This window comes from Cryptomeria japonica, unplaced genomic scaffold (assembly GCF_030272615.1).
Source record: "Cryptomeria japonica unplaced genomic scaffold, Sugi_1.0 HiC_scaffold_87, whole genome shotgun sequence".
Lineage (NCBI taxonomy): Eukaryota > Viridiplantae > Streptophyta > Pinopsida > Cupressales > Cupressaceae > Cryptomeria > Cryptomeria japonica.
In genome coordinates, this window is record NW_026728909.1 from 217,026 (window position 1) to 240,066 (window position 23,041).

At 35.6% G+C, this 23,041-nt stretch overlaps 4 protein-coding genes across 4 annotated transcripts; 2 read left to right on the forward strand and 2 right to left on the reverse strand.

Moving 5' to 3' along the window:
• Positions 1 to 2,710: 2,710 nt before the first annotated feature.
• On the reverse strand, positions 2,711 to 3,767 carry LOC131055989 (pathogenesis-related thaumatin-like protein 3.7). Its single transcript, XM_057990309.2, has 2 exons — positions 3,665 to 3,767; positions 2,711 to 3,562 (listed from the first exon to the last, which is right to left on the reverse strand). The coding sequence occupies exons 1-2, from the start codon at positions 3,729 to 3,731 to the stop codon at positions 2,937 to 2,939; spliced, it is 693 nt and encodes a 230-aa protein (XP_057846292.1). The 5' UTR covers positions 3,732 to 3,767; the 3' UTR covers positions 2,711 to 2,936.
• A 2,329-nt stretch (positions 3,768 to 6,096) lies between these two features.
• On the forward strand, positions 6,097 to 6,880 carry LOC131055993 (pathogenesis-related thaumatin-like protein 3.7). Its single transcript, XM_057990314.2, has 2 exons — positions 6,097 to 6,163; positions 6,255 to 6,880. The coding sequence occupies exons 1-2, from the start codon at positions 6,097 to 6,099 to the stop codon at positions 6,878 to 6,880; spliced, it is 693 nt and encodes a 230-aa protein (XP_057846297.1).
• An 8,162-nt stretch (positions 6,881 to 15,042) lies between these two features.
• Positions 15,043 to 16,065, reverse strand: LOC131056000 (pathogenesis-related thaumatin-like protein 3.7). The gene is made up of 2 exons (XM_057990322.2): positions 15,999 to 16,065; positions 15,043 to 15,896 (listed from the first exon to the last, which is right to left on the reverse strand). Exons 1-2 carry the CDS (start codon positions 16,063 to 16,065, stop codon positions 15,271 to 15,273), a joined length of 693 nt encoding a protein of 230 aa, XP_057846305.2. The 3' UTR covers positions 15,043 to 15,270.
• A 2,365-nt stretch (positions 16,066 to 18,430) lies between these two features.
• On the forward strand, positions 18,431 to 19,214 carry LOC131055994 (pathogenesis-related thaumatin-like protein 3.7). The gene is made up of 2 exons (XM_057990315.2): positions 18,431 to 18,497; positions 18,589 to 19,214. Exons 1-2 carry the CDS (start codon positions 18,431 to 18,433, stop codon positions 19,212 to 19,214), a joined length of 693 nt encoding a protein of 230 aa, XP_057846298.1.
• The last annotated feature ends 3,827 nt before the right edge of the window (positions 19,215 to 23,041 follow it).

The window sequence follows — 23,041 nt, forward strand, 5'->3', positions numbered from 1 at the left end:
CAGAAGTTAGCAAATCATTTCTTTGAAAGGTTAAAAAGAACACTTGAGTGCCTTGTCTCGAAAGTGGAAAGTATATGCTCTCCCCTTAATTGGGTGACCAAAATGCCAAACCACTCTTTCATGCTTTCTTCATTTCAAGCAGTTAAATCGTTTAGCAAGCCTGTCATCCCGAGTTTCTCTTAGAGTGCCATTTAAATGGTCGGTGAGAAGGGAATGACCTAATTTCGAGCCCCATGGTGGGTGCCAGAAATGTTTGTGGGAAATGCAGTGGTGTACAAAAACATAAAATTCAGGTTCCAAAAGATCCACACACCAATGGGACTCTTGGTGCAAGTTATGAAGCTATATTGAATAGCTCAACTTCCCAAGGGATGTTCCATTGTTCTCTATCTCACAGGATCCCTCAAGTCAATGTCTTTTCTCTCAAATCACGGAGCAAAGTGACTTAGGAATAACAACTCCAAGAATGGGTGATGTTTGATTAATTTACCATGATTTCATTCCTAGATATGTATGATATTGAATCTATGATGATTTTAAACTAGTATGAATTTTATGTTATGATAAAGATTAGCAATCCTCTCCTAACAATATATACTAGTCTAACATGGATATGCTATGATATTTAAAATTACTTCTAAAATGCTATTAAGATGATTTTATCAAAGAGAGGCTAAATGCTCAGTAAAATGACTATAGATTACATGCATGAAACTTGGATATCTCAAAATGAGAGAATGAGAGCTCTATTTATAGGGAAAATAGGGAAATGGATGGTCAAGATTGGATAATCTTAACAAGGGCCAGGATTGAAAGTTATCAATCCATGTTTACAATTCTCACCAATGAAATGGTGACAATTGTCAACAAGAGGTTGCTTGAGAGGAGATGAAATAATAATTAAATGCTTGAGAAGACATGATGGTTACCTTAGGAGCTAAGGGTTAATGTTAGGTTAGGGTTATCCATTGGATAAAGCTTTTACCCAAGCAGTAAACTCTTGTGCAAGGGTTAAAGGGATAACCAAAGTTAAAGCCATGAATGTTTTATGAGACCCTTGGGTTAGATGAGGGTTGAGTTAGAGAGAAAGTCTCTAGCCATGAAAGAAGGTTGAGTTAACCATTAATGGTTATGAAGACTTTGAGGGTTAACTTGTTGAGGACATAAAGCCTTTAATAGTTATTGAAGACTTTGAGGGTTTGAGAAGTGACTTCCCTTTTCTTAGGGATGTGACAATAATTAGGAGATGGATTAGGCTAAATTAGAATTGATTAGAATAATCTAGAAGGGGTTTAGGGAGGCAAGTGGGAGATGTAGGAAAATGGAAGTGGAGGAAAAAGGAATTTAATTAAAATAAAACTACTTTATTTCAATCAAATAGATGCAACTTGCATAAATACAAGTGAGGGATTTAAATAAATAAATTAGAATTATTTATTTGCAAGGATTAATTTAATTAAATGTAAGTTTAATTAAAAGGGGAGAAGGGGGAATTTAATTAAATAAAGTAATTTATTTAATCAAAGGCTAGAAAAGGCTTAGGTGAACTTAATTAAATAAATTGAGTAATTCATTTAATCAAATAGATGAATATAAAGAATTTAATTAAATAGAAGAATGAGATTAAAATAAATATTAAATATTCATTTAGGAAAGTGGTCAGATTTATACGTCTACAATAATTACTATCATATCACCAATAATGTGATAAAGGCAATTTGTATGTAATATATAGTTACGGAAAAATTTCTCCCATCTTATTATTATAGTTTTAAAATTTTAAATATGTGTATATCCATGCAAATTTATTAGAATCCACTATTATGGATTGAGTTGATACAATATGTATTGGAAAGTAGATTAGTTTTGTGTTGAGTATATTTATTTATTAATTCTTACTCTATCTTATTAGCACCATATGTCCTTGTCACATCAAAGAGTGACATATCTTACTACAAACATAAAATAAATACATAATGAATACATATTTCAAAATTAGAAATATATAACAACTTTCAACTAAAAAATATAAAATTAATTTCAAGTAAAATGAAATAATCTTTCCAAATAAAATAACTCATAACATTTAAATAAAAATAAGAACAAGAAAAAAAAAATGTCAAGTAATATAATTTTAATTATTGTAAAGTAATTTGGCTCATGGGTTCCTTTCCCTATTGAGGTGGTTGGAGATAGGGTGAAGAACTGATAGTGCTAAGTGCAAAAGTGTGTGGACTTCTTAAAGGCCTCCATTAATGTAGTGAGTCTAGATCATGTCAACTCGTCCTTTGCATTCACAAACAACCAAAAACCTAATCAAGATATTCCAAAAGGTAATAATGTGAAAATTGAAACTTAGTTTCTCTAGTATGTTTAGTTTGAATGTAAAGCTGATAAGAGATATTGGATGTAGCTACTATGTAGGATTTTGTCTACGTAAGTAAGAGTAGAGATGCATTCTGGCCCTATTTTAGATTTGTTATTTAATTGAAAAATTTTCAATTTTTAATATATATGGAATGCAACACCCAAAAGTAGCTAGTTTACAAAAAAATCAATTGTGACTCAAAATTTTATTTGATGAATGTAAATAATCTATATTTTAAAATTAAGATTTATAATTCAAAACAAGTAAATATCTGTATTATTTGAATATATATATATATTTAATATATTAGAACTTAAAATGTTAAAAAGATAACTGCGTATGGATTAGCTTTTCCTCATTACCCATTAAAATACCGATGGAATTTTATTTACAATAAACTGTGATACTTGGAAACTGGCATGTATACCTTACACCAACCGATGGCTTATTTACATGACTCTACCAAATGATAGTTTATGCCACCATATATCAGATACTAAATACACGGGTGATAAGATCATAGCTGATTATTTGGAGGTTATAATGACTATGATGATCCTATATATATCTAGGGACAGAATACAATACTATAGTCGGTGGTACCAGAGGGGCAGGTGAAAGTGCTGGAAGAATCGTCCTTAGCATAACTGTATGCCTGTGGGCACTGGTTCTTGAACATCATCGAGTAGTTTGTGGCGGGGCAGTTCTTGACATAGGAACCTCTGCAGCAATACTGGTCAGTTTGAAAGACAGTACAGGCACTATTGCATCCACCATTCACCTTCAATTCAGCAGGGCAAGCAGCATTCACGTCGGCTTTGCATGCAGGGGCAGTGCACTGTCCATTTGTAGGATTGATGGAGAGAGGAACGTTGAAGCCGTCAACCAGGGAGACATCGTAGAAGTCCTGGTTGCCATCTCCATTTAGGGTGTACTCGACCAGCGTGGTCGGAACGCCCCCCGAGACTTGGCAGCTCAGTTGGCCGTTGCAGTCACCAGTTTGACAGGTTCCTCGGCCGCTCGCATCGAAAGAACAGCCAGTTCGGCCCCAGAATCTTGCCGCCTTTGTCCCTGCCGGCACATCGACGGTCCATGTCTGACCTTGGTCAAGCTGCTGCCCTCCTCCTGGTAGTCCTGCCGCCCAAACTGTGTACCCGCACTGGTTTCGTATATCAAACTTAACTGCCCACGCCTCTGCAACAAAACATACACACACAAAAATTATCGTAAGGCCTAGAGAGATGTATATACCATTCAACAACCTACAACACGTATTATTTTACCAACACATCTTACGTTGCATATGTAAAGATATGGCCAGTCCAGCCACAAGAACAAGCGCAAGATCTGATACCATCGCCATTATACCGTCTGAATTGAACGATTGAATGAAGATAGATAGATTGGGTATATGAGGAGGGATTATTCATTTATATAGAAAAAGATCGCTCCGCCGGTCATGAAGGAAGCAACAGAGGAAGGACCCGGCATGAGAAGGCTAGTATCGTACGCATTCCGGTTACAGAATTCAAGCTTGCATTTATAACATGACTTGACTTCAGGTAAGAGCTGCCCAGTTTCCAACCGTAAGGGTCATCAATATTCAGATAATAGCTGTAATATTAAAGACAACCAAGTTTCACAACAAATCAAACCAACAAAACATAAATAGCCATATGATATGGGAAAAAAAGGATGTTGGATTTAGTTTCATTGAACTTTAACTCTAAAGTAGCCAAATAAATATATAAGGACTTCCTAAAGTTTATTTTTTTATTTATTTTTGTAGCCCCCACCAATATTGTATAATAGACAAATTAGATATGGGACTGAGCATTAAGACTTCTATTTGAAGACCAACCCTAGATAACACCCTTGGCCCTTCAACTATTAATAAATAATTTAGAGCCAACTACCTTAAGAATAAATATATAACGGGGTGAAGGACTCCCTTGTAAGATAAAATAGGACAAGAATGAAATATTGAAAAAAGAATTTAATATGATCTAACAAATATATTTTTCAAATTACCAATATAAACCTGTAAATTGGGAAAGAAATCTAGACTCCTAAAGAGGAATTGCTTATCTACAAAGAGAAAATATTCTCAAGGAGTTTCAAGCCTTTTGCAAATAGGGAAGGGTTGCAAAGAAGATGTAAGGGAGTTTAGATTACTTTCTTAGAATTTCTTAGTCATAGTTAAAATTTTATGTATGATTACTTATTTTTAATCTCATTGTTTGAAACTAAGTATATACAAAGAAAAAAAATCCTAAAATAATCATAAAAAAAATCTCTGACTAGAAAATTTTAAATATTTAGAAAATATAGTTGTCCTTTTAGATTTGCAAATTTCTAAAAAAAACTTGTTCCCCTAGACCTAATCGACATTTCAAGATATTCTTATTTCACTATTGATAATAATTTAGTCTATTTTTTTAAATCATAAGTTCATATTCCACTACTTATTTAACATTTTTATTTGAAAGCAAATAATACCTATTTAAAAATTAAACCAATTTTTTGAAATTATTATAATATTAGTTACAAAAGTCAATTAAAATGTATATTTTTCAAATATTAAATTTTAAACTATTGATATGTTGAGTATTAATTAATAAGTTGTAATCTCACTTTTAATTATCGACAAACTTGAAAAATTTATAAATACATTAATAAACATAAAATTTTAAAAATAGATTGAGAAACATTCATAAGAAAACAAAGTATATAATTTAGAAAAATGGATCAATCAAACAAAATATCAAGTTTAACCAAAAGAAATTGTAAGCTTTTCCAATTTGATTCTATGAACTTAACATCTTCTTCAAATAATTTTTCTACAGTTTTTTGTTTGAACATTATTTATTAATAAATTGTATTCTCACTTTTAATTACTAATAAACTTAAATAAATTTATAAATACATTAATAAGAATAAATTTAAAAAATAGATTTAAAAACATTTATAAGAAAACAAAATATATAATTTTTAAAAAGTGGGTCAATCAAACAAAATATCAAGTTTAAGCAAAAGAAATTCTATGAAGTTAAAATCTTTATCAAGATAATTTTACATCTTCCGATTTGATTCTTAGGCTACCTTGGCTTTTCAAGTCACTGAAATAGTTAGGATCAAAAACTGGCCAGCTGTTACCTAGAGTCATTTCATGTATTCAATGCAGGTTTGAGTTCTGATAAACCAGGGCTCTCGTAGCATCCACGGCTTCTCAGCCGGGTCCATGCTAGTTTGCTTCCTTCTGAAGTTATTACGGTCGGAAACTGGGCAGCGGTTACCTGAAGTCAAGTCATGCACTAAATGCAACCTGAAGTCAAGTCATGCACTAAATGTAAGTTTGAATTCTAATAACAAGGGCTTTCGTACGATGCATTGACAATTCTATGAATACAATACATGTTACACATTTTATGCATATAATACATGTTGCATATACATATAACTGCATCTAGATGCATCTTAGAATCTTATTCATACAATGCATGTTACACATCCTATGCATATAATGCATTTTACATAGACATATAACTACATGCAGATGCATCGTAGAAGCTGGATAGAGGGTGCCCTCGTACGTCACACTACTGCTCAGACTGAGTCCATGCTTCCTTCGTGTCTGCCCGGGAGATCTTTTCCTATATAAATGATGAATCCTTCTTCATATACTCAATCTATCCATCTTCATTCGACCGTTCAATACAGACGGTATAATGGCAACAGTATCAGATCTTGTGCTTATTCTTGTGGCTGGACTGGCTATATATCTTCAGATGCAAGGTAAGTTGTATTGGTAACATAAGAGTTTTAGATTGAATACACTATATATCCGAGGTTCACAATAATAATATGCGTGTGTTTTTTGTTGCAGAGGCGGCAGCAGTTAAGTTTGAGATAACGAACCAGTGCAGGTACACGGTTTGGGCGGCAGGATTACCCGGCGGAGGGCAGCAGCTCGACCAGGGTAAGACATGGACCGTCGATGTGCCGGCAGGGACAAAGGGAGCAAGATTCTGGGGCCGAACCGGCTGCTCTTTTGATGCGAGCGACCGAGGAACCTGTCAAACCGGTGACTGCAACGGCCAATTGAGCTGCCAGGTCTCGGGAGGCATTCCCACCACGCTGGCTGAGTACACCCTCAATGGAGATGGCAACAAGGACTTCTACGACGTCTCCCTGGTGGATGAATTCAACGGTCCTCTCTCCATCAATCCTACAAACGGACAGTGCACTGCCCCTGCATGCAAAGCCGACGTCAATGCTGTTTGCCCTGCTGAGTTGAAGGTGAATGGCGGATGCAATAGTGCCTGCACTGTCTTTCAAACTGACCAGTATTGCTACAGAGGTGCCTATGTCGACAACTGCCCTGCCACAAACTACTCGATGATCTTCAAGAACCAGTGCCCTCAGGCCTACAGTTATGCCAAGGATGATACTTCCAGCACTTTCACCTGCCCTTCTGGAACCACTGACTACAGTATTGTATTCTGTCCCTAAATCTATATAGGAGTATGCTCATCTACATCCTAATAATCAGCTATGAGTGTATCACCTCCGTATTTAGTATCTGATATATGGTGGCATAAACTATCACTCGGTAGTCATATAAATAAGCCATCATTTGTTGTAAGGCGTTAGATGCAATTTTGAAGTATCACAGTTTACTATAAATAAAAGTCCAATATTCTAATGGGCAATTTGAAATAGGTAATTCATATGCAATATCTTTTTATAAATTTCTTTTATTATTTTAGTAGGGAAGGGGTCCTAAACCCTTACAAAAAAAACAAATAAACTAGAGAGCAACGACACAATCGCTGGCATCGGATAGCCAACACCCCAGAAAGCATAGAAACAACTCTCAAAAGTAATAAAACACTAACAATACCCACATAACTAAACATAATAACCCTCTCCAACTTCCTACTATCCATAATACAACTACTAGCATATAACTAAAAAGAGTTCATAATAGTATCAGAGTACTTAATCCACATGAAAACACCCAACATAAGGCATGCAGGCCTGTTTAGATAAAAGTCCATGTTAAAACTAATACTATCATCTTTTGAAATCAACCCAGACCAAAAAAAAGCACCAACCCAATAGCATCCTACTCATCCTTGATGACGTTCCATTCCCGCACAAGACACTACATCAGTTCCTTCTAGATCTTAGGTTACAACATGTCCTCTTTCTGCTCCTCTTGCAGGTTGACATCCTTCATCTTTTTTGCTTTTTTCTTCATCTTTCTCTATCTCAAGACAAACCCCATAACGACATTCTGCATAATTCATCAGTAATAGCACATAGGGAATTCAAGGCCTCTCCCATTAGCTGATGTCCTTGCCTATATTCGTCCATCTTCGCTTTAAGGTTCATGACCTTAACTTGTAGGTTAATTATCTAGTTTTGCTATTATTTGATGCTAAAATTCTCCTCCTCGGTAGGAGAGTCCTGAGAACAGGGCACCATTTCCACATCCTAAAAAAGTATTTTGAAGCAAGGATTTTTGTTTTGAATCAACCTTGTCCTCTAGAGAATCACTTAAACCCTTTGAATCCTCCTTACTGTCCTCCCCTTGTTCCTCCCCTTCCACCTGAAATTCCTCATCCTCCCCCCCTCCTCACTAGAGCTCCTGAGTTGTCATCATCATCAAGGGTAAAAGCCTTTGCCGGTTCAGGGGAAACATCTTCGGTTTCAATTTGTTTTTCTTGTCTTTGGCGAGCAGATGAGCCGACCTTCTTTCACCAAAGTGACCCTCCTATTTCTCCTTTTCATGCAGGTTATCTTTCACCTAATCTCATAGTTCTTACAAGATGAAAAATCAGACACCAATAATATCTATAGGTCCATTGCTATTGTATCCCATCCGTCGTATGATCAGGAATCATTAACCATATTGTTGTGTTGGTATGGCCACCTCTAGAGTAGCAGCTCTGACCTCTTCCTCATCCTTGTATAGCCAACTAAGGATGTCTTTCCCTTATGATTCATTTGCTAGTGTGCCCAATTGGATAAATTTTCCATCAAACTTGGTGATGGGTTGTGTTGATTGATGTGTCGATGCAGAAGGTTGTCCATGAGATTTTGGTGATGTTGGTAATTTTGATAGACACATGGGTTCAAAATAGTATTCTCCCATGCCTTGATCTTTGATTTCAACTTTTGTTTGAAGTCCATGGATAAAGACTTGATTTTTTCTTGATGATGATCTAATGCTAAGGAAGCTGGAGCTTTCCTATTGTGTGGAACTAGGCTGTCTTGAGCTGTCCCCATAGCATTGCAATGTTGAAAAGGATTATTATCGGTAGATATGGAGATTTCCTGTCCATTATATGGGAATTTGACACACTGATGGTATGTTGAAGGCACTACTTGCATTTCATGTATCCAAGGATGACCCAATAGAATATTGTATGTTAAGTCTATGTCTAAGACTTGGCACATAGTGTCCCTTTGTATCAGTCCTACCTAAATAGGTAGTATCACTGTTCCTTTAGATGACTTGTCTTCATCATCATAGGCCTTGATGGTGATCTTTTTGTTTGGATCAATAGACTTCTCAAAGAAGCCTAATGCACGGATAAGCTTTAAAGCACATATATTGAGACCAACTCCTCCATCTATTAATACTCTTTTAACTCGATGTTTGTAGACTAAGACTTTGATATGAAGGGGAGTGTTATGTGGATGACTCAAAGAGACATTATCATGTTGGAAAAGGTGAGTTTATGAGGCCCTGTCATATGAGCCACCATGGCTTGGAATTTTATCAATGTCCAGATCTTGAGGAATGTTTGTTTCAACCAATGCTTGTTCTAAGATATCCTTATCTTTTGGTGAGAACTTGAGCAACTCGAGTATAGATATTTGAGCAGGAGTTCTCTGTAGTTGATAAACCAAATCATATTGAGTATTGGGAATAGTGGTGGATGTTGATGTATGCCCTTTCAAGACGCATTTTTGAGCTTTGGTTGTCACATTGATTGATGCATGGTCTTGTTTGTCCTTGATTTTTATGACATTTATTTGGTTATCATCTATCAATATGTGATTGATGGTGTTGTTGTACAGGTGATTTATACAAGCTCCTCTTGTATCATTTGATGATGGAGCTCCTCCCTTCTTGTAATTTGGAAGAGGATTTTTAAAAGCATCGTGGTCACCGTTTGTTTTGAGACCATCAACCATTAAATCACCTCTATTGATCATATCCTGACCAATATTCTTAAGCCTCATGAAATCATTTGTGTGATGTCCTTTGTTTCGATGAAAATCACAAAAATACGAATCATTCCACCAAGGTGGTTTGACCTGGGGTTCAAAGTTGTTTATGGTCAGTAATGTGATAATTTTGTTCGCCAGGAGTTCTCGAAATGTCAATTCTAAGGTTTTCCCTAATGGTGTGTAGATGTGTCTATTTGGGAAAGTGTTGGTGTTACCTCTTTGGTTTGTATTATTCCCTCAGTTAGCCTTGTTTATTGTTGTTGCCTTGGGTATTGTTATTGGTATTTGAAATTGAAGGTCCTTGATTGGTATTTTGTGGATAAGTGTTAGTGCCTTGATTAACACCCTTTTGATTTTTGTTAGATTGTGGATTACCTCATAAAGCTAATACTGGTTGTTTGGACTTCATATCATTAGCATCAGCTCCTCCATCATTAACAATGTTTTTGTTTCTTGTCCAAAATCTTGATTTGTCTAAAGTGTTGTTGTTATTTTTATTGTTAAAGGAGTGAGTGTTGGATGAGTTAATTCCTTCCTTAAATAACTTCAATGTTCCTTTCTTGATGTAGGCTTCCTCTACTTGGATTCCATTTTCTATCAACTTGGTAAAAGCTGGTATGCATTGGAGCTTGAGTTGATAACACATCTCACTATTTAGATTGTCAATAAAGATCTCCATCTTTTCCTTTTCAGGCATGTCTCGAGGATATCTCGAAACCATACGTCTCCAACACTGAAGAAACACCATGAATGTTTCATTGCTTTTTTGTTTGGTGTTGCATACATCCAACATGGTGATTGCATCCTAAATATTATAGGAGTATTTTGTGATAAATTTGTTTACAAACTCATCAAATGATCTGATGGGAAGTGTAAGTTTAGACAACCACTCCATTGTTTTCCCTCCCAAACTTCTTGGGAATAGTCTCATTAAGAATCATCGTGAGAAAACTCTAGGCTTATGGTACAAAATTCCCGAACATGATTGCGAGGATCACTTTTAGCATCGTATTTGTCATACTTTCGCATATCTGAATTTGGGGGAAAAGGTATCATGTTTAATCTCCTGTCAAAGGAGTAAGGACAGATTTCATCCAAGGAGTATCGCATTGTGGTCCCTTGTTGCATGTTCTACATTTGCCTTTGCAGCATTTGGATTTGTTGTGTAAGAGTGACCATGGGTGCATTTGTATGTCGAGGGAAACCTTCCCCCTTTCATTAAGATTATCCTGAGGTCGGCCATGGTTGTGTTCGGGGGTGTTATTTTGTTCATGCATGATTTATGGGCCATGTGTTTCTTCTTCTATTTTTTGGTCTTGATAGGCATAATTTCTAGACCTTGTTCTAAAAATTCTTTCAGCGACATTCCTTAAGTTTTCGGTATTAAAATCTTTAGGAAGTGTAACTCCTTTTCTAGTTAGCATGAGCATATATTTTTCCTCGTTTGCTTCAATAAGTCTTTCCATGAGCCTTTGGAATGAGGGGTTTTCTTGACATTCTTGGAGTTGTCATTCCTAAGTCACTTTGCTCAATGATTTGAGAGAAAAGACATTGACTTGAGGGATCATGTTAGATAGAGAACAATGGAACATCCCTTGGGAAGTTGAGCTATTCAATATAGCTCCATAACTTGCACCAAGAGTCCCATTGGTGTGTGGATCTTTTGGAACCTTAATTTTACGTTTCTGTACACCACATTTCCTGCACACATTTGTGGCGCCCACCATGGGGCCGAACCCCATTAATCTTATCATTTTTTTTGTAGGAGCAATATTGCAAGCACGTGGGAAAGCTGGTTTAGCACATTGGGACCTTTCTTTAGTGCGTAGAAACATTAGTTAGTGCTTCTAGTATACTATTTAGTGAAGACCTCTCCACTAGCACATTTAGACTTTTTGTTAGCACCTGATATTCTGGTTGTATTCTATATCATCATAACGCATTCGACAAACATAGTAGAACATTCGGTAACCATCTTAGCGCATAGAAGTCATTTTGTAGCACATTTTCATGTTTTTGTAGTGCATCTGCACGTTTCTGTAGCTCACCTGTGCAATAGTCTAATGCATAGCTCTAACAAAGGAAAACGCAAAACTGTAATCGAAGAAAGAAAATTTTAGGCTTGTGAAGCCCACCCTCAGAATTTGATTATTTTGCTAACTGATTTTGTTCAGGTTCAAACCTTTTTCTGCAGGAGCAATAGGAGTTAGTTTAAGTTTTTCTTTTCTTTCTTTCAAAAGTTAGTTAAAAAGAACTCACCCTCTTTTTTATTGCAAAAGCTTAAAATAAACCTCATAAGTTCTTTGGGATGTTTAAAATGAACTTCATACTTTCCTTTGGTATTTAAAACAAAACTTCATCTTTTTCTTATTGCATGGGTAAAAAGAACAACAAAGAAAAAAATTTCATTCTTCCAAGTTAGGAAAACACTTCGTTCGGGTTTTAAAAGAACAACAAATTTACTTTTCAATCAACAAAGGTAAAAAGAAATTCACCTTCCTTTGGTGCCTAAAAGGATTCATTTTAATTTATTGCAAAAGTAAAAGAAACTCATCTTTATTTTGTGCAAGGAAAAAGGGAAAGTTCTCACTTATCAACTTTAATTTTGTTGACCAAAATCACGATTTCTTTTGTTGACCAGGATTTCCAATTTTTTGATAGAAAATCATTGCTATAAAAGGTTAAAAAGAACACCATACTTTTTGGAGCAAAATCTCCAAACAGAAGTTAGCAAATCATTTCTTTGAAAGGTTAAAAAGAACACTTGAGTGCCTTGTCTCGAAAGTGGAAAGTATATGCTCTCCCCTTAATTGGGTGACCAAAATGCCAAACCACTCTTTCATGCTTTCTTCATTTCAAGCAGTTAAATCATTTAGCAAGCCTGTCATCCCGAGTTTCTCTTAGAGTGCCATTTAAATGGTCGGTGAGAAGGGAATGACCTAATTTCGAGCCCCATGGTGGGTGCCAGAAATGTTTGTGGGAAATGCAGTGGTGTACAAAAACATAAAATTCAGGTTCCAAAAGATCCACACACCAATGGGACTCTTGGTGCAAGTTATGAAGCTATATTGAATAGCTCAACTTCCCAAGGGATGTTCCATTGTTCTCTATCTCACAGGATCCCTCAAGTCAATGTCTTTTCTCTCAAATCACGGAGCAAAGTGACTTAGGAATAACAACTCCAAGAATGGGTGATGTTTGATTAATTTACCATGATTTCATTCCTAGATATGTATGATATTGAATCTATGATGATTTTAAACTAGTATGAATTTTATGTTATGATAAAGATTAGCAATCCTCTCCTAACAATATATACTAGTCTAACATGGATATGCTATGATATTTAAAATTACTTCTAAAATGCTATTAAGATGATTTTATCAAAGAGAGGCTAAATGCTCAGTAAAATGACTATAGATTACATGCATGAAACTTGGATATCTCAAAATGAGAGAATGAGAGCTCTATTTATAGGGAAAATAGGGAAATGGATGGTCAAGATTGGATAATCTTAACAAGGGCCAGGATTGAAAGTTATCAATCCATGTTTACAATTCTCACCAATGAAATGGTGACAATTGTCAACAAGAGGTTGCTTGAGAGGAGATGAAATAATAATTAAATGCTTGAGAAGACATGATGGTTACCTTAGGAGCTAAGGGTTAATGTTAGGTTAGGGTTATCCATTGGATAAAGCTTTTACCCAAGCAGTAAACTCTTGTGCAAGGGTTAAAGGGATAACCAAAGTTAAAGCCATGAATGTTTTATGAGACCCTTGGGTTAGATGAGGGTTGAGTTAGAGAGAAAGTCTCTAGCCATGAAAGAAGGTTGAGTTAACCATTAATGGTTATGAAGACTTTGAGGGTTAACTTGTTGAGGACATAAAGCCTTTAATAGTTATTGAAGACTTTGAGGGTTTGAGAAGTGACTTCCCTTTTCTTAGGGATGTGACAATAATTAGGAGATGGATTAGGCTAAATTAGAATTGATTAGAATAATCTAGAAGGGGTTTAGGGAGGCAAGTGGGAGATGTAGGAAAATGGAAGTGGAGGAAAAAGGAATTTAATTAAAATAAAACTACTTTATTTCAATCAAATAGATGCAACTTGCATAAATACAAGTGAGGGATTTAAATAAATAAATTAGAATTATTTATTTGCAAGGATTAATTTAATTAAATGTAAGTTTAATTAAAAGGGGAGAAGGGGGAATTTAATTAAATAAAGTAATTTATTTAATCAAAGGCTAGAAAAGGCTTAGGTGAACTTAATTAAATAAATTGAGTAATTCATTTAATCAAATAGATGAATATAAAGAATTTAATTAAATAGAAGAATGAGATTAAAATAAATATTAAATATTCATTTAGGAAAGTGGTCAGATTTATACGTCTACAATAATTACTATCATATCACCAATAATGTGATAAAGGCAATTTGTATGTAATATATAGTTACGGAAAAATTTCTCCCATCTTATTATTATAGTTTTAAAATTTTAAATATGTGTATATCCATGCAAATTTATTAGAATCCACTATTATGGATTGAGTTGATACAATATGTATTGGAAAGTAGATTAGTTTTGTGTTGAGTATATTTATTTATTAATTCTTACTCTATCTTATTAGCACCATATGTCCTTGTCACATCAAAGAGTGACATATCTTACTACAAACATAAAATAAATACATAATGAATACATATTTCAAAATTAGAAATATATAACAACTTTCAACTAAAAAATATAAAATTAATTTCAAGTAAAATGAAATAATCTTTCCAAATAAAATAACTCATAACATTTAAATAAAAATAAGAACAAGAAAAAAAAAATGTCAAGTAATATAATTTTAATTATTGTAAAGTAATTTGGCTCATGGGTTCCTTTCCCTATTGAGGTGGTTGGAGATAGGGTGAAGAACTGATAGTGCTAAGTGCAAAAGTGTGTGGACTTCTTAAAGGCCTCCATTAATGTAGTGAGTCTAGATCATGTCAACTCGTCCTTTGCATTCACAAACAACCAAAAACCTAATCAAGATATTCCAAAAGGTAATAATGTGAAAATTGAAACTTAGTTTCTCTAGTATGTTTAGTTTGAATGTAAAGCTGATAAGAGATATTGGATGTAGCTACTATGTAGGATTTTGTCTACGTAAGTAAGAGTAGAGATGCATTCTGGCCCTATTTTAGATTTGTTATTTAATTGAAAAATTTTCAATTTTTAATATATATGGAATGCAACACCCAAAAGTAGCTAGTTTACAAAAAAATCAATTGTGACTCAAAATTTTATTTGATGAATGTAAATAATCTATATTTTAAAATTAAGATTTATAATTCAAAACAAGTAAATATCTGTATTATTTGAATATATATATATATTTAATATATTAGAACTTAAAATGTTAAAAAGATAACTGCGTATGGATTAGCTTTTCCTCATTACCCATTAAAATACCGATGGAATTTTATTTACAATAAACTGTGATACTTGGAAACTGGCATGTATACCTTACACCAACCGATGGCTTATTTACATGACTCTACCAAATGATAGTTTATGCCACCATATATCAGATACTAAATACACGGGTGATAAGATCATAGCTGATTATTTGGAGGTTATAATGACTATGATGATCCTATATATATCTAGGGACAGAATACAATACTATAGTCGGTGGTACCAGAGGGGCAGGTGAAAGTGCTGGAAGAATCGTCCTTAGCATAACTGTATGCCTGTGGGCACTGGTTCTTGAACATCATCGAGTAGTTTGTGGCGGGGCAGTTCTTGACATAGGAACCTCTGCAGCAATACTGGTCAGTTTGAAAGACAGTACAGGCACTATTGCATCCACCATTCACCTTCAATTCAGCAGGGCAAGCAGCATTCACGTCGGCTTTGCATGCAGGGGCAGTGCACTGTCCATTTGTAGGATTGATGGAGAGAGGAACGTTGAAGCCGTCAACCAGGGAGACATCGTAGAAGTCCTGGTTGCCATCTCCATTTAGGGTGTACTCGACCAGCGTGGTCGGAACGCCCCCCGAGACTTGGCAGCTCAGTTGGCCGTTGCAGTCACCAGTTTGACAGGTTCCTCGGCCGCTCGCATCGAAAGAACAGCCAGTTCGGCCCCAGAATCTTGCCGCCTTTGTCCCTGCCGGCACATCGACGGTCCATGTCTGACCTTGGTCAAGCTGCTGCCCTCCTCCTGGTAGTCCTGCCACCCAAACTGTGTACCCGCACTGGTTTCGTATATCAAACTTAACTGCCCACGCCTCTGCAACAAAACATACACACACAAAAATTATCGTAAGGCCTAGAGAGATGTATATACCATTCAACAACCTACAACACGTATTATTTTACCAACACATCTTACGTTGCATATGTAAAGATATGGCCAGTCCAGCCATAAGAACAAGCGCAAGATCTGATACCATCGCCATTATACCGTCTGAATTGAACGATTGAATGAAGATAGATAGATTGGGTATATGAGGAGGGATTATTCATTTATATAGAAAAAGATCGCTCCGCCGGTCATGAAGGAAGCAACAGAGGAAGGACCCGGCATGAGAAGGCTAGTATCGTACGCATTCCGGTTACAGAATTCAAGCTTGCATTTATAACATGACTTGACTTCAGGTAAGAGCTGCCCAGTTTCCAACCGTAAGGGTCATCAATATTCAGATAATAGCTGTAATATTAAAGACAACCAAGTTTCACAACAAATCAAACCAACAAAACATAAATAGCCATATGATATGGGAAAAAAAGGATGTTGGATTTAGTTTCATTGAACTTTAACTCTAAAGTAGCCAAATAAATATATAAGGACTTCCTAAAGTTTATTTTTTTATTTATTTTTGTAGCCCCCACCAATATTGTATAATAGACAAATTAGATATGGGACTGAGCATTAAGACTTCTATTTGAAGACCAACCCTAGATAACACCCTTGGCCCTTCAACTATTAATAAATAATTTAGAGCCAACTACCTTAAGAATAAATATATAACGGGGTGAAGGACTCCCTTGTAAGATAAAATAGGACAAGAATGAAATATTGAAAAAAGAATTTAATATGATCTAACAAATATATTTTTCAAATTACCAATATAAACCTGTAAATTGGGAAAGAAATCTAGACTCCTAAAGAGGAATTGCTTATCTACAAAGAGAAAATATTCTCAAGGAGTTTCAAGCCTTTTGCAAATAGGGAAGGGTTGCAAAGAAGATGTAAGGGAGTTTAGATTACTTTCTTAGAATTTCTTAGTCATAGTTAAAATTTTATGTATGATTACTTATTTTTAATCTCATTGTTTGAAACTAAGTATATACAAAGAAAAAAAATCCTAAAATAATCATAAAAAAAATCTCTGACTAGAAAATTTTAAATATTTAGAAAATATAGTTGTCCTTTTAGATTTGCAAATTTCTAAAAAAAACTTGTTCCCCTAGACCTAATCGACATTTCAAGATATTCTTATTTCACTATTGATAATAATTTAGTCTATTTTTTTAAATCATAAGTTCATATTCCACTACTTATTTAACATTTTTATTTGAAAGCAAATAATACCTATTTAAAAATTAAACCAATTTTTTGAAATTATTATAATATTAGTTACAAAAGTCAATTAAAATGTATATTTTTCAAATATTAAATTTTAAACTATTGATATGTTGAGTATTAATTAATAAGTTGTAATCTCACTTTTAATTATCGACAAACTTGAAAAATTTATAAATACATTAATAAACATAAAATTTTAAAAATAGATTGAGAAACATTCATAAGAAAACAAAGTATATAATTTAGAAAAATGGATCAATCAAACAAAATATCAAGTTTAACCAAAAGAAATTGTAAGCTTTTCCAATTTGATTCTATGAACTTAACATCTTCTTCAAATAATTTTTCTACAGTTTTTTGTTTGAACATTATTTATTAATAAATTGTATTCTCACTTTTAATTACTAATAAACTTAAATAAATTTATAAATACATTAATAAGAATAAATTTAAAAAATAGATTTAAAAACACTTATAAGAAAACAAAATATATAATTTTTAAAAAGTGGGTCAATCAAACAAAATATCAAGTTTAAGCAAAAGAAATTCTATGAAGTTAAAATCTTTATCAAGATAATTTTACATCTTCCGATTTGATTCTTAGGCTACCTTGGCTTTTCAAGTCACTGAAATAGTTAGGATCAAAAACTGGCCAGCTGTTACCTAGAGTCATTTCATGTATTCAATGCAGGTTTGAGTTCTGATAAACCAGGGCTCTCGTAGCATCCACGGCTTCTCAGCCGGGTCCATGCTAGTTTGCTTCCTTCTGAAGTTATTACGGTCGGAAACTGGGCAGCGGTTACCTGAAGTCAAGTCATGCACTAAATGCAACCTGAAGTCAAGTCATGCACTAAATGTAAGTTTGAATTCTAATAACAAGGGCTTTCGTACGATGCATTGACAATTCTATGAATACAATACATGTTACACATTTTATGCATATAATACATGTTGCATATACATATAACTGCATCTAGATGCATCTTAGAATCTTATTCATACAATGCATGTTACACATCCTATGCATATAATGCATTTTACATAGACATATAACTACATGCAGATGCATCGTAGAAGCTGGATAGAGGGTGCCCTCGTACGTCACACTACTGCTCAGACTGAGTCCATGCTTCCTTCGTGTCTGCCCGGGAGATCTTTTCCTATATAAATGATGAATCCTTCTTCATATACTCAATCTATCCATCTTCATTCGACCGTTCAATACAGACGGTATAATGGCAACAGTATCAGATCTTGTGCTTATTCTTGTGGCTGGACTGGCTATATATCTTCAGATGCAAGGTAAGCTGTATTGGTAACATAAGAGTTTTAGATTGAATACACTATATATCCGAGGTTCACAATAATAATATGCGTGTGTTTTTTGTTGCAGAGGCGGCAGCAGTTAAGTTTGAGATAACGAACCAGTGCAGGTACACGGTTTGGGCGGCAGGATTACCCGGCGGAGGGCAGCAGCTCGACCAGGGTAAGACATGGACCGTCGATGTGCCGGCAGGGACAAAGGGAGCAAGATTCTGGGGCCGAACCGGCTGCTCTTTTGATGCGAGCGACCGAGGAACCTGTCAAACCGGTGACTGCAACGGCCAATTGAGCTGCCAGGTCTCGGGAGGCATTCCCACCACGCTGGCTGAGTACACCCTCAATGGAGATGGCAACAAGGACTTCTACGACGTCTCCCTGGTGGACGAATTCAACGGTCCTCTCTCCATCAATCCTACAAACGGACAGTGCACTGCCCCTGCATGCAAAGCCGACGTCAATGCTGTTTGCCCTGCTGAGTTGAAGGTGAATGGCGGATGCAATAGTGCCTGCACTGTCTTTCAAACTGACCAGTATTGCTACAGAGGTGCCTATGTCGACAACTGCCCTGCCACAAACTACTCGATGATCTTCAAGAACCAGTGCCCTCAGGCCTACAGTTATGCCAAGGATGATACTTCCAGCACTTTCACCTGCCCTTCTGGAACCACTGACTACAGTATTGTATTCTGTCCCTAAATCTATATAGGAGTATGCTCATCTACATCCTAATAATCAGCTATGAGTGTATCACCTCCGTATTTAGTATCTGATATATGGTGGCATAAACTATCACTCGGTAGTCATATAAATAAGCCATCATTTGTTGTAAGGCGTTAGATGCAATTTTGAAGTATCACAGTTTACTATAAATAAAAGTCCAATATTCTAATGGGCAATTTGAAATAGGTAATTCATATGCAATATCTTTTTATAAATGTCTTTTATTATTTTAGTAGGGAAGGGGTCCTAAACCCTTACAAAAAAAACAAATAAACTAGAGAGCAACGACACAATCGCTGGCATCGGATAGCCAACACCCCAGAAAGCATAGAAACAACTCTCAAAAGTAATAAAACACTAACAATACCCACATAACTAAACATAATAACCCTCTCCAACTTCCTACTATCCATAATACAACTACTAGCATATAACTAAAAAGAGTTCATAATAGTATCAGAGTACTTAATCCACATGAAAACACCCAACATAAGGCATGCAGGCCTGTTTAGATAAAAGTCCATGTTAAAACTAATACTATCATCTTTTGAAATCAACCCAGACCAAAAAAAAGCACCAACCCAATAGCATCCTACTCATCCTTGATGACGTTCCATTCCCGCACAAGACACTACATCAGTTCCTTCTAGATCTTAGGTTACAACATGTCCTCTTTCTGCTCCTCTTGCAGGTTGACATCCTTCATCTTTTTTGCTTTTTTCTTCATCTTTCTCTATCTCAAGACAAACCCCATAACGACATTCTGCATAATTCATCAGTAATAGCACATAGGGAATTCAAGGCCTCTCCCATTAGCTGATGTCCTTGCCTATATTCGTCCATCTTCGCTTTAAGGTTCATGACCTTAACTTGTAGGTTAATTATCTAGTTTTGCTATTATTTGATGCTAAAATTCTCCTCCTCGGTAGGAGAGTCCTGAGAACAGGGCACCATTTCCACATCCTAAAAAAGTATTTTGAAGCAAGGATTTTTGTTTTGAATCAACCTTGTCCTCTAGAGAATCACTTAAACCCTTTGAATCCTCCTTACTGTCCTCCCCTTGTTCCTCCCCTTCCACCTGAAATTCCTCATCCTCCCCCCCTCCTCACTAGAGCTCCTGAGTTGTCATCATCATCAAGGGTAAAAGCCTTTGCCGGTTCAGGGGAAACATCTTCGGTTTCAATTTGTTTTTCTTGTCTTTGGCGAGCAGATGAGCCGACCTTCTTTCACCAAAGTGACCCTCCTATTTCTCCTTTTCATGCAGGTTATCTTTCACCTAATCTCATAGTTCTTACAAGATGAAAAATCAGACACCAATAATATCTATAGGTCCATTGCTATTGTATCCCATCCGTCGTATGATCAGGAATCATTAACCATATTGTTGTGTTGGTATGGCCACCTCTAGAGTAGCAGCTCTGACCTCTTCCTCATCCTTGTATAGCCAACTAAGGATGTCTTTCCCTTATGATTCATTTGCTAGTGTGCCCAATTGGATAAATTTTCCATCAAACTTGGTGATGGGTTGTGTTGATTGATGTGTCGATGCAGAAGGTTGTCCATGAGATTTTGGTGATGTTGGTAATTTTGATAGACACATGGGTTCAAAATAGTATTCTCCCATGCCTTGATCTTTGATTTCAACTTTTGTTTGAAGTCCATGGATAAAGACTTGATTTTTTCTTGATGATGATCTAATGCTAAGGAAGCTGGAGCTTTCCTATTGTGTGGAACTAGGCTGTCTTGAGCTGTCCCCATAGCATTGCAATGTTGAAAAGGATTATTATCGGTAGATATGGAGATTTCCTGTCCATTATATGGGAATTTGACACACTGATGGTATGTTGAAGGCACTACTTGCATTTCATGTATCCAAGGATGACCCAATAGAATATTGTATGTTAAGTCTATGTCTAAGACTTGGCACATAGTGTCCCTTTGTATCAGTCCTACCTAAATAGGTAGTATCACTGTTCCTTTAGATGACTTGTCTTCATCATCATAGGCCTTGATGGTGATCTTTTTGTTTGGATCAATAGACTTCTCAAAGAAGCCTAATGCACGGATAAGCTTTAAAGCACATATATTGAGACCAACTCCTCCATCTATTAATACTCTTTTAACTCGATGTTTGTAGACTAAGACTTTGATATGAAGGGGAGTGTTATGTGGATGACTCAAAGAGACATTATCATGTTGGAAAAGGTGAGTTTATGAGGCCCTGTCATATGAGCCACCATGGCTTGGAATTTTATCAATGTCCAGATCTTGAGGAATGTTTGTTTCAACCAATGCTTGTTCTAAGATATCCTTATCTTTTGGTGAGAACTTGAGCAACTCGAGTATAGATATTTGAGCAGGAGTTCTCTGTAGTTGATAAACCAAATCATATTGAGTATTGGGAATAGTGGTGGATGTTGATGTATGCCCTTTCAAGACGCATTTTTGAGCTTTGGTTGTCACATTGATTGATGCATGGTCTTGTTTGTCCTTGATTTTTATGACATTTATTTGGTTATCATCTATCAATATGTGATTGATGGTGTTGTTGTACAGGTGATTTATACAAGCTCCTCTTGTATCATTTGATGATGGAGCTCCTCCCTTCTTGTAATTTGGAAGAGGATTTTTAAAAGCATCGTGGTCACCGTTTGTTTTGAGACCATCAACCATTAAATCACCTCTATTGATCATATCCTGACCAATATTCTTAAGCCTCATGAAATCATTTGTGTGATGTCCTTTGTTTCGATGAAAATCACAAAAATACGAATCATTCCACCAAGGTGGTTTGACCTGGGGTTCAAAGTTGTTTATGGTCAGTAATGTGATAATTTTGTTCGCCAGGAGTTCTCGAAATGTCAATTCTAAGGTTTTCCCTAATGGTGTGTAGATGTGTCTATTTGGGAAAGTGTTGGTGTTACCTCTTTGGTTTGTATTATTCCCTCAGTTAGCCTTGTTTATTGTTGTTGCCTTGGGTATTGTTATTGGTATTTGAAATTGAAGGTCCTTGATTGGTATTTTGTGGATAAGTGTTAGTGCCTTGATTAACACCCTTTTGATTTTTGTTAGATTGTGGATTACCTCATAAAGCTAATACTGGTTGTTTGGACTTCATATCATTAGCATCAGCTCCTCCATCATTAACAATGTTTTTGTTTCTTGTCCAAAATCTTGATTTGTCTAAAGTGTTGTTGTTATTTTTATTGTTAAAGGAGTGAGTGTTGGATGAGTTAATTCCTTCCTTAAATAACTTCAATGTTCCTTTCTTGATGTAGGCTTCCTCTACTTGGATTCCATTTTCTATCAACTTGGTAAAAGCTGGTATGCATTGGAGCTTGAGTTGATAACACATCTCACTATTTAGATTGTCAATAAAGATCTCCATCTTTTCCTTTTCAGGCATGTCTCGAGGATATCTCGAAACCATACGTCTCCAACACTGAAGAAACACCATGAATGTTTCATTGCTTTTTTGTTTGGTGTTGCATACATCCAACATGGTGATTGCATCCTAAATATTATAGGAGTATTTTGTGATAAATTTGTTTACAAACTCATCAAATGATCTGATGGGAAGTGTAAGTTTAGACAACCACTCCATTGTTTTCCCTCCCAAACTTCTTGGGAATAGTCTCATTAAGAATCATCGTGAGAAAACTCTAGGCTTATGGTACAAAATTCCCGAACATGATTGCGAGGATCACTTTTAGCATCGTATTTGTCGTACTTTCGCATATCTGAATTTGGGGGAAAAGGTATCATGTTTAATCTCCTGTCAAAGGAGTAAGGACAGATTTCAT

Excerpts from the sequence above, each read along its gene's own strand:
- LOC131055989 (XM_057990309.2), bottom strand. The coding sequence starts at position 3,731 with ATGGCGATGGTATCAGATCTTGCGCTTGTTCTTGTGGCTGGACTGGCC. Across the intron at positions 3,563-3,664 it reads CATATCTTTACATATGCAAC|AGGCGTGGGCAGTTAAGTTT; the intron begins GTAAGATGTGTT and ends GTTTTGTTGCAG.
- LOC131055993 (XM_057990314.2), top strand. The coding sequence starts at position 6,097 with ATGGCAACAGTATCAGATCTTGTGCTTATTCTTGTGGCTGGACTGGCT. Across the intron at positions 6,164-6,254 it reads TATATATCTTCAGATGCAAG|AGGCGGCAGCAGTTAAGTTT; the intron begins GTAAGTTGTATT and ends TTTTTGTTGCAG.
- LOC131055994 (XM_057990315.2), top strand. The coding sequence starts at position 18,431 with ATGGCAACAGTATCAGATCTTGTGCTTATTCTTGTGGCTGGACTGGCT. Across the intron at positions 18,498-18,588 it reads TATATATCTTCAGATGCAAG|AGGCGGCAGCAGTTAAGTTT; the intron begins GTAAGCTGTATT and ends TTTTTGTTGCAG.
- LOC131056000 (XM_057990322.2), bottom strand. The coding sequence starts at position 16,065 with ATGGCGATGGTATCAGATCTTGCGCTTGTTCTTATGGCTGGACTGGCC. Across the intron at positions 15,897-15,998 it reads CATATCTTTACATATGCAAC|AGGCGTGGGCAGTTAAGTTT; the intron begins GTAAGATGTGTT and ends GTTTTGTTGCAG.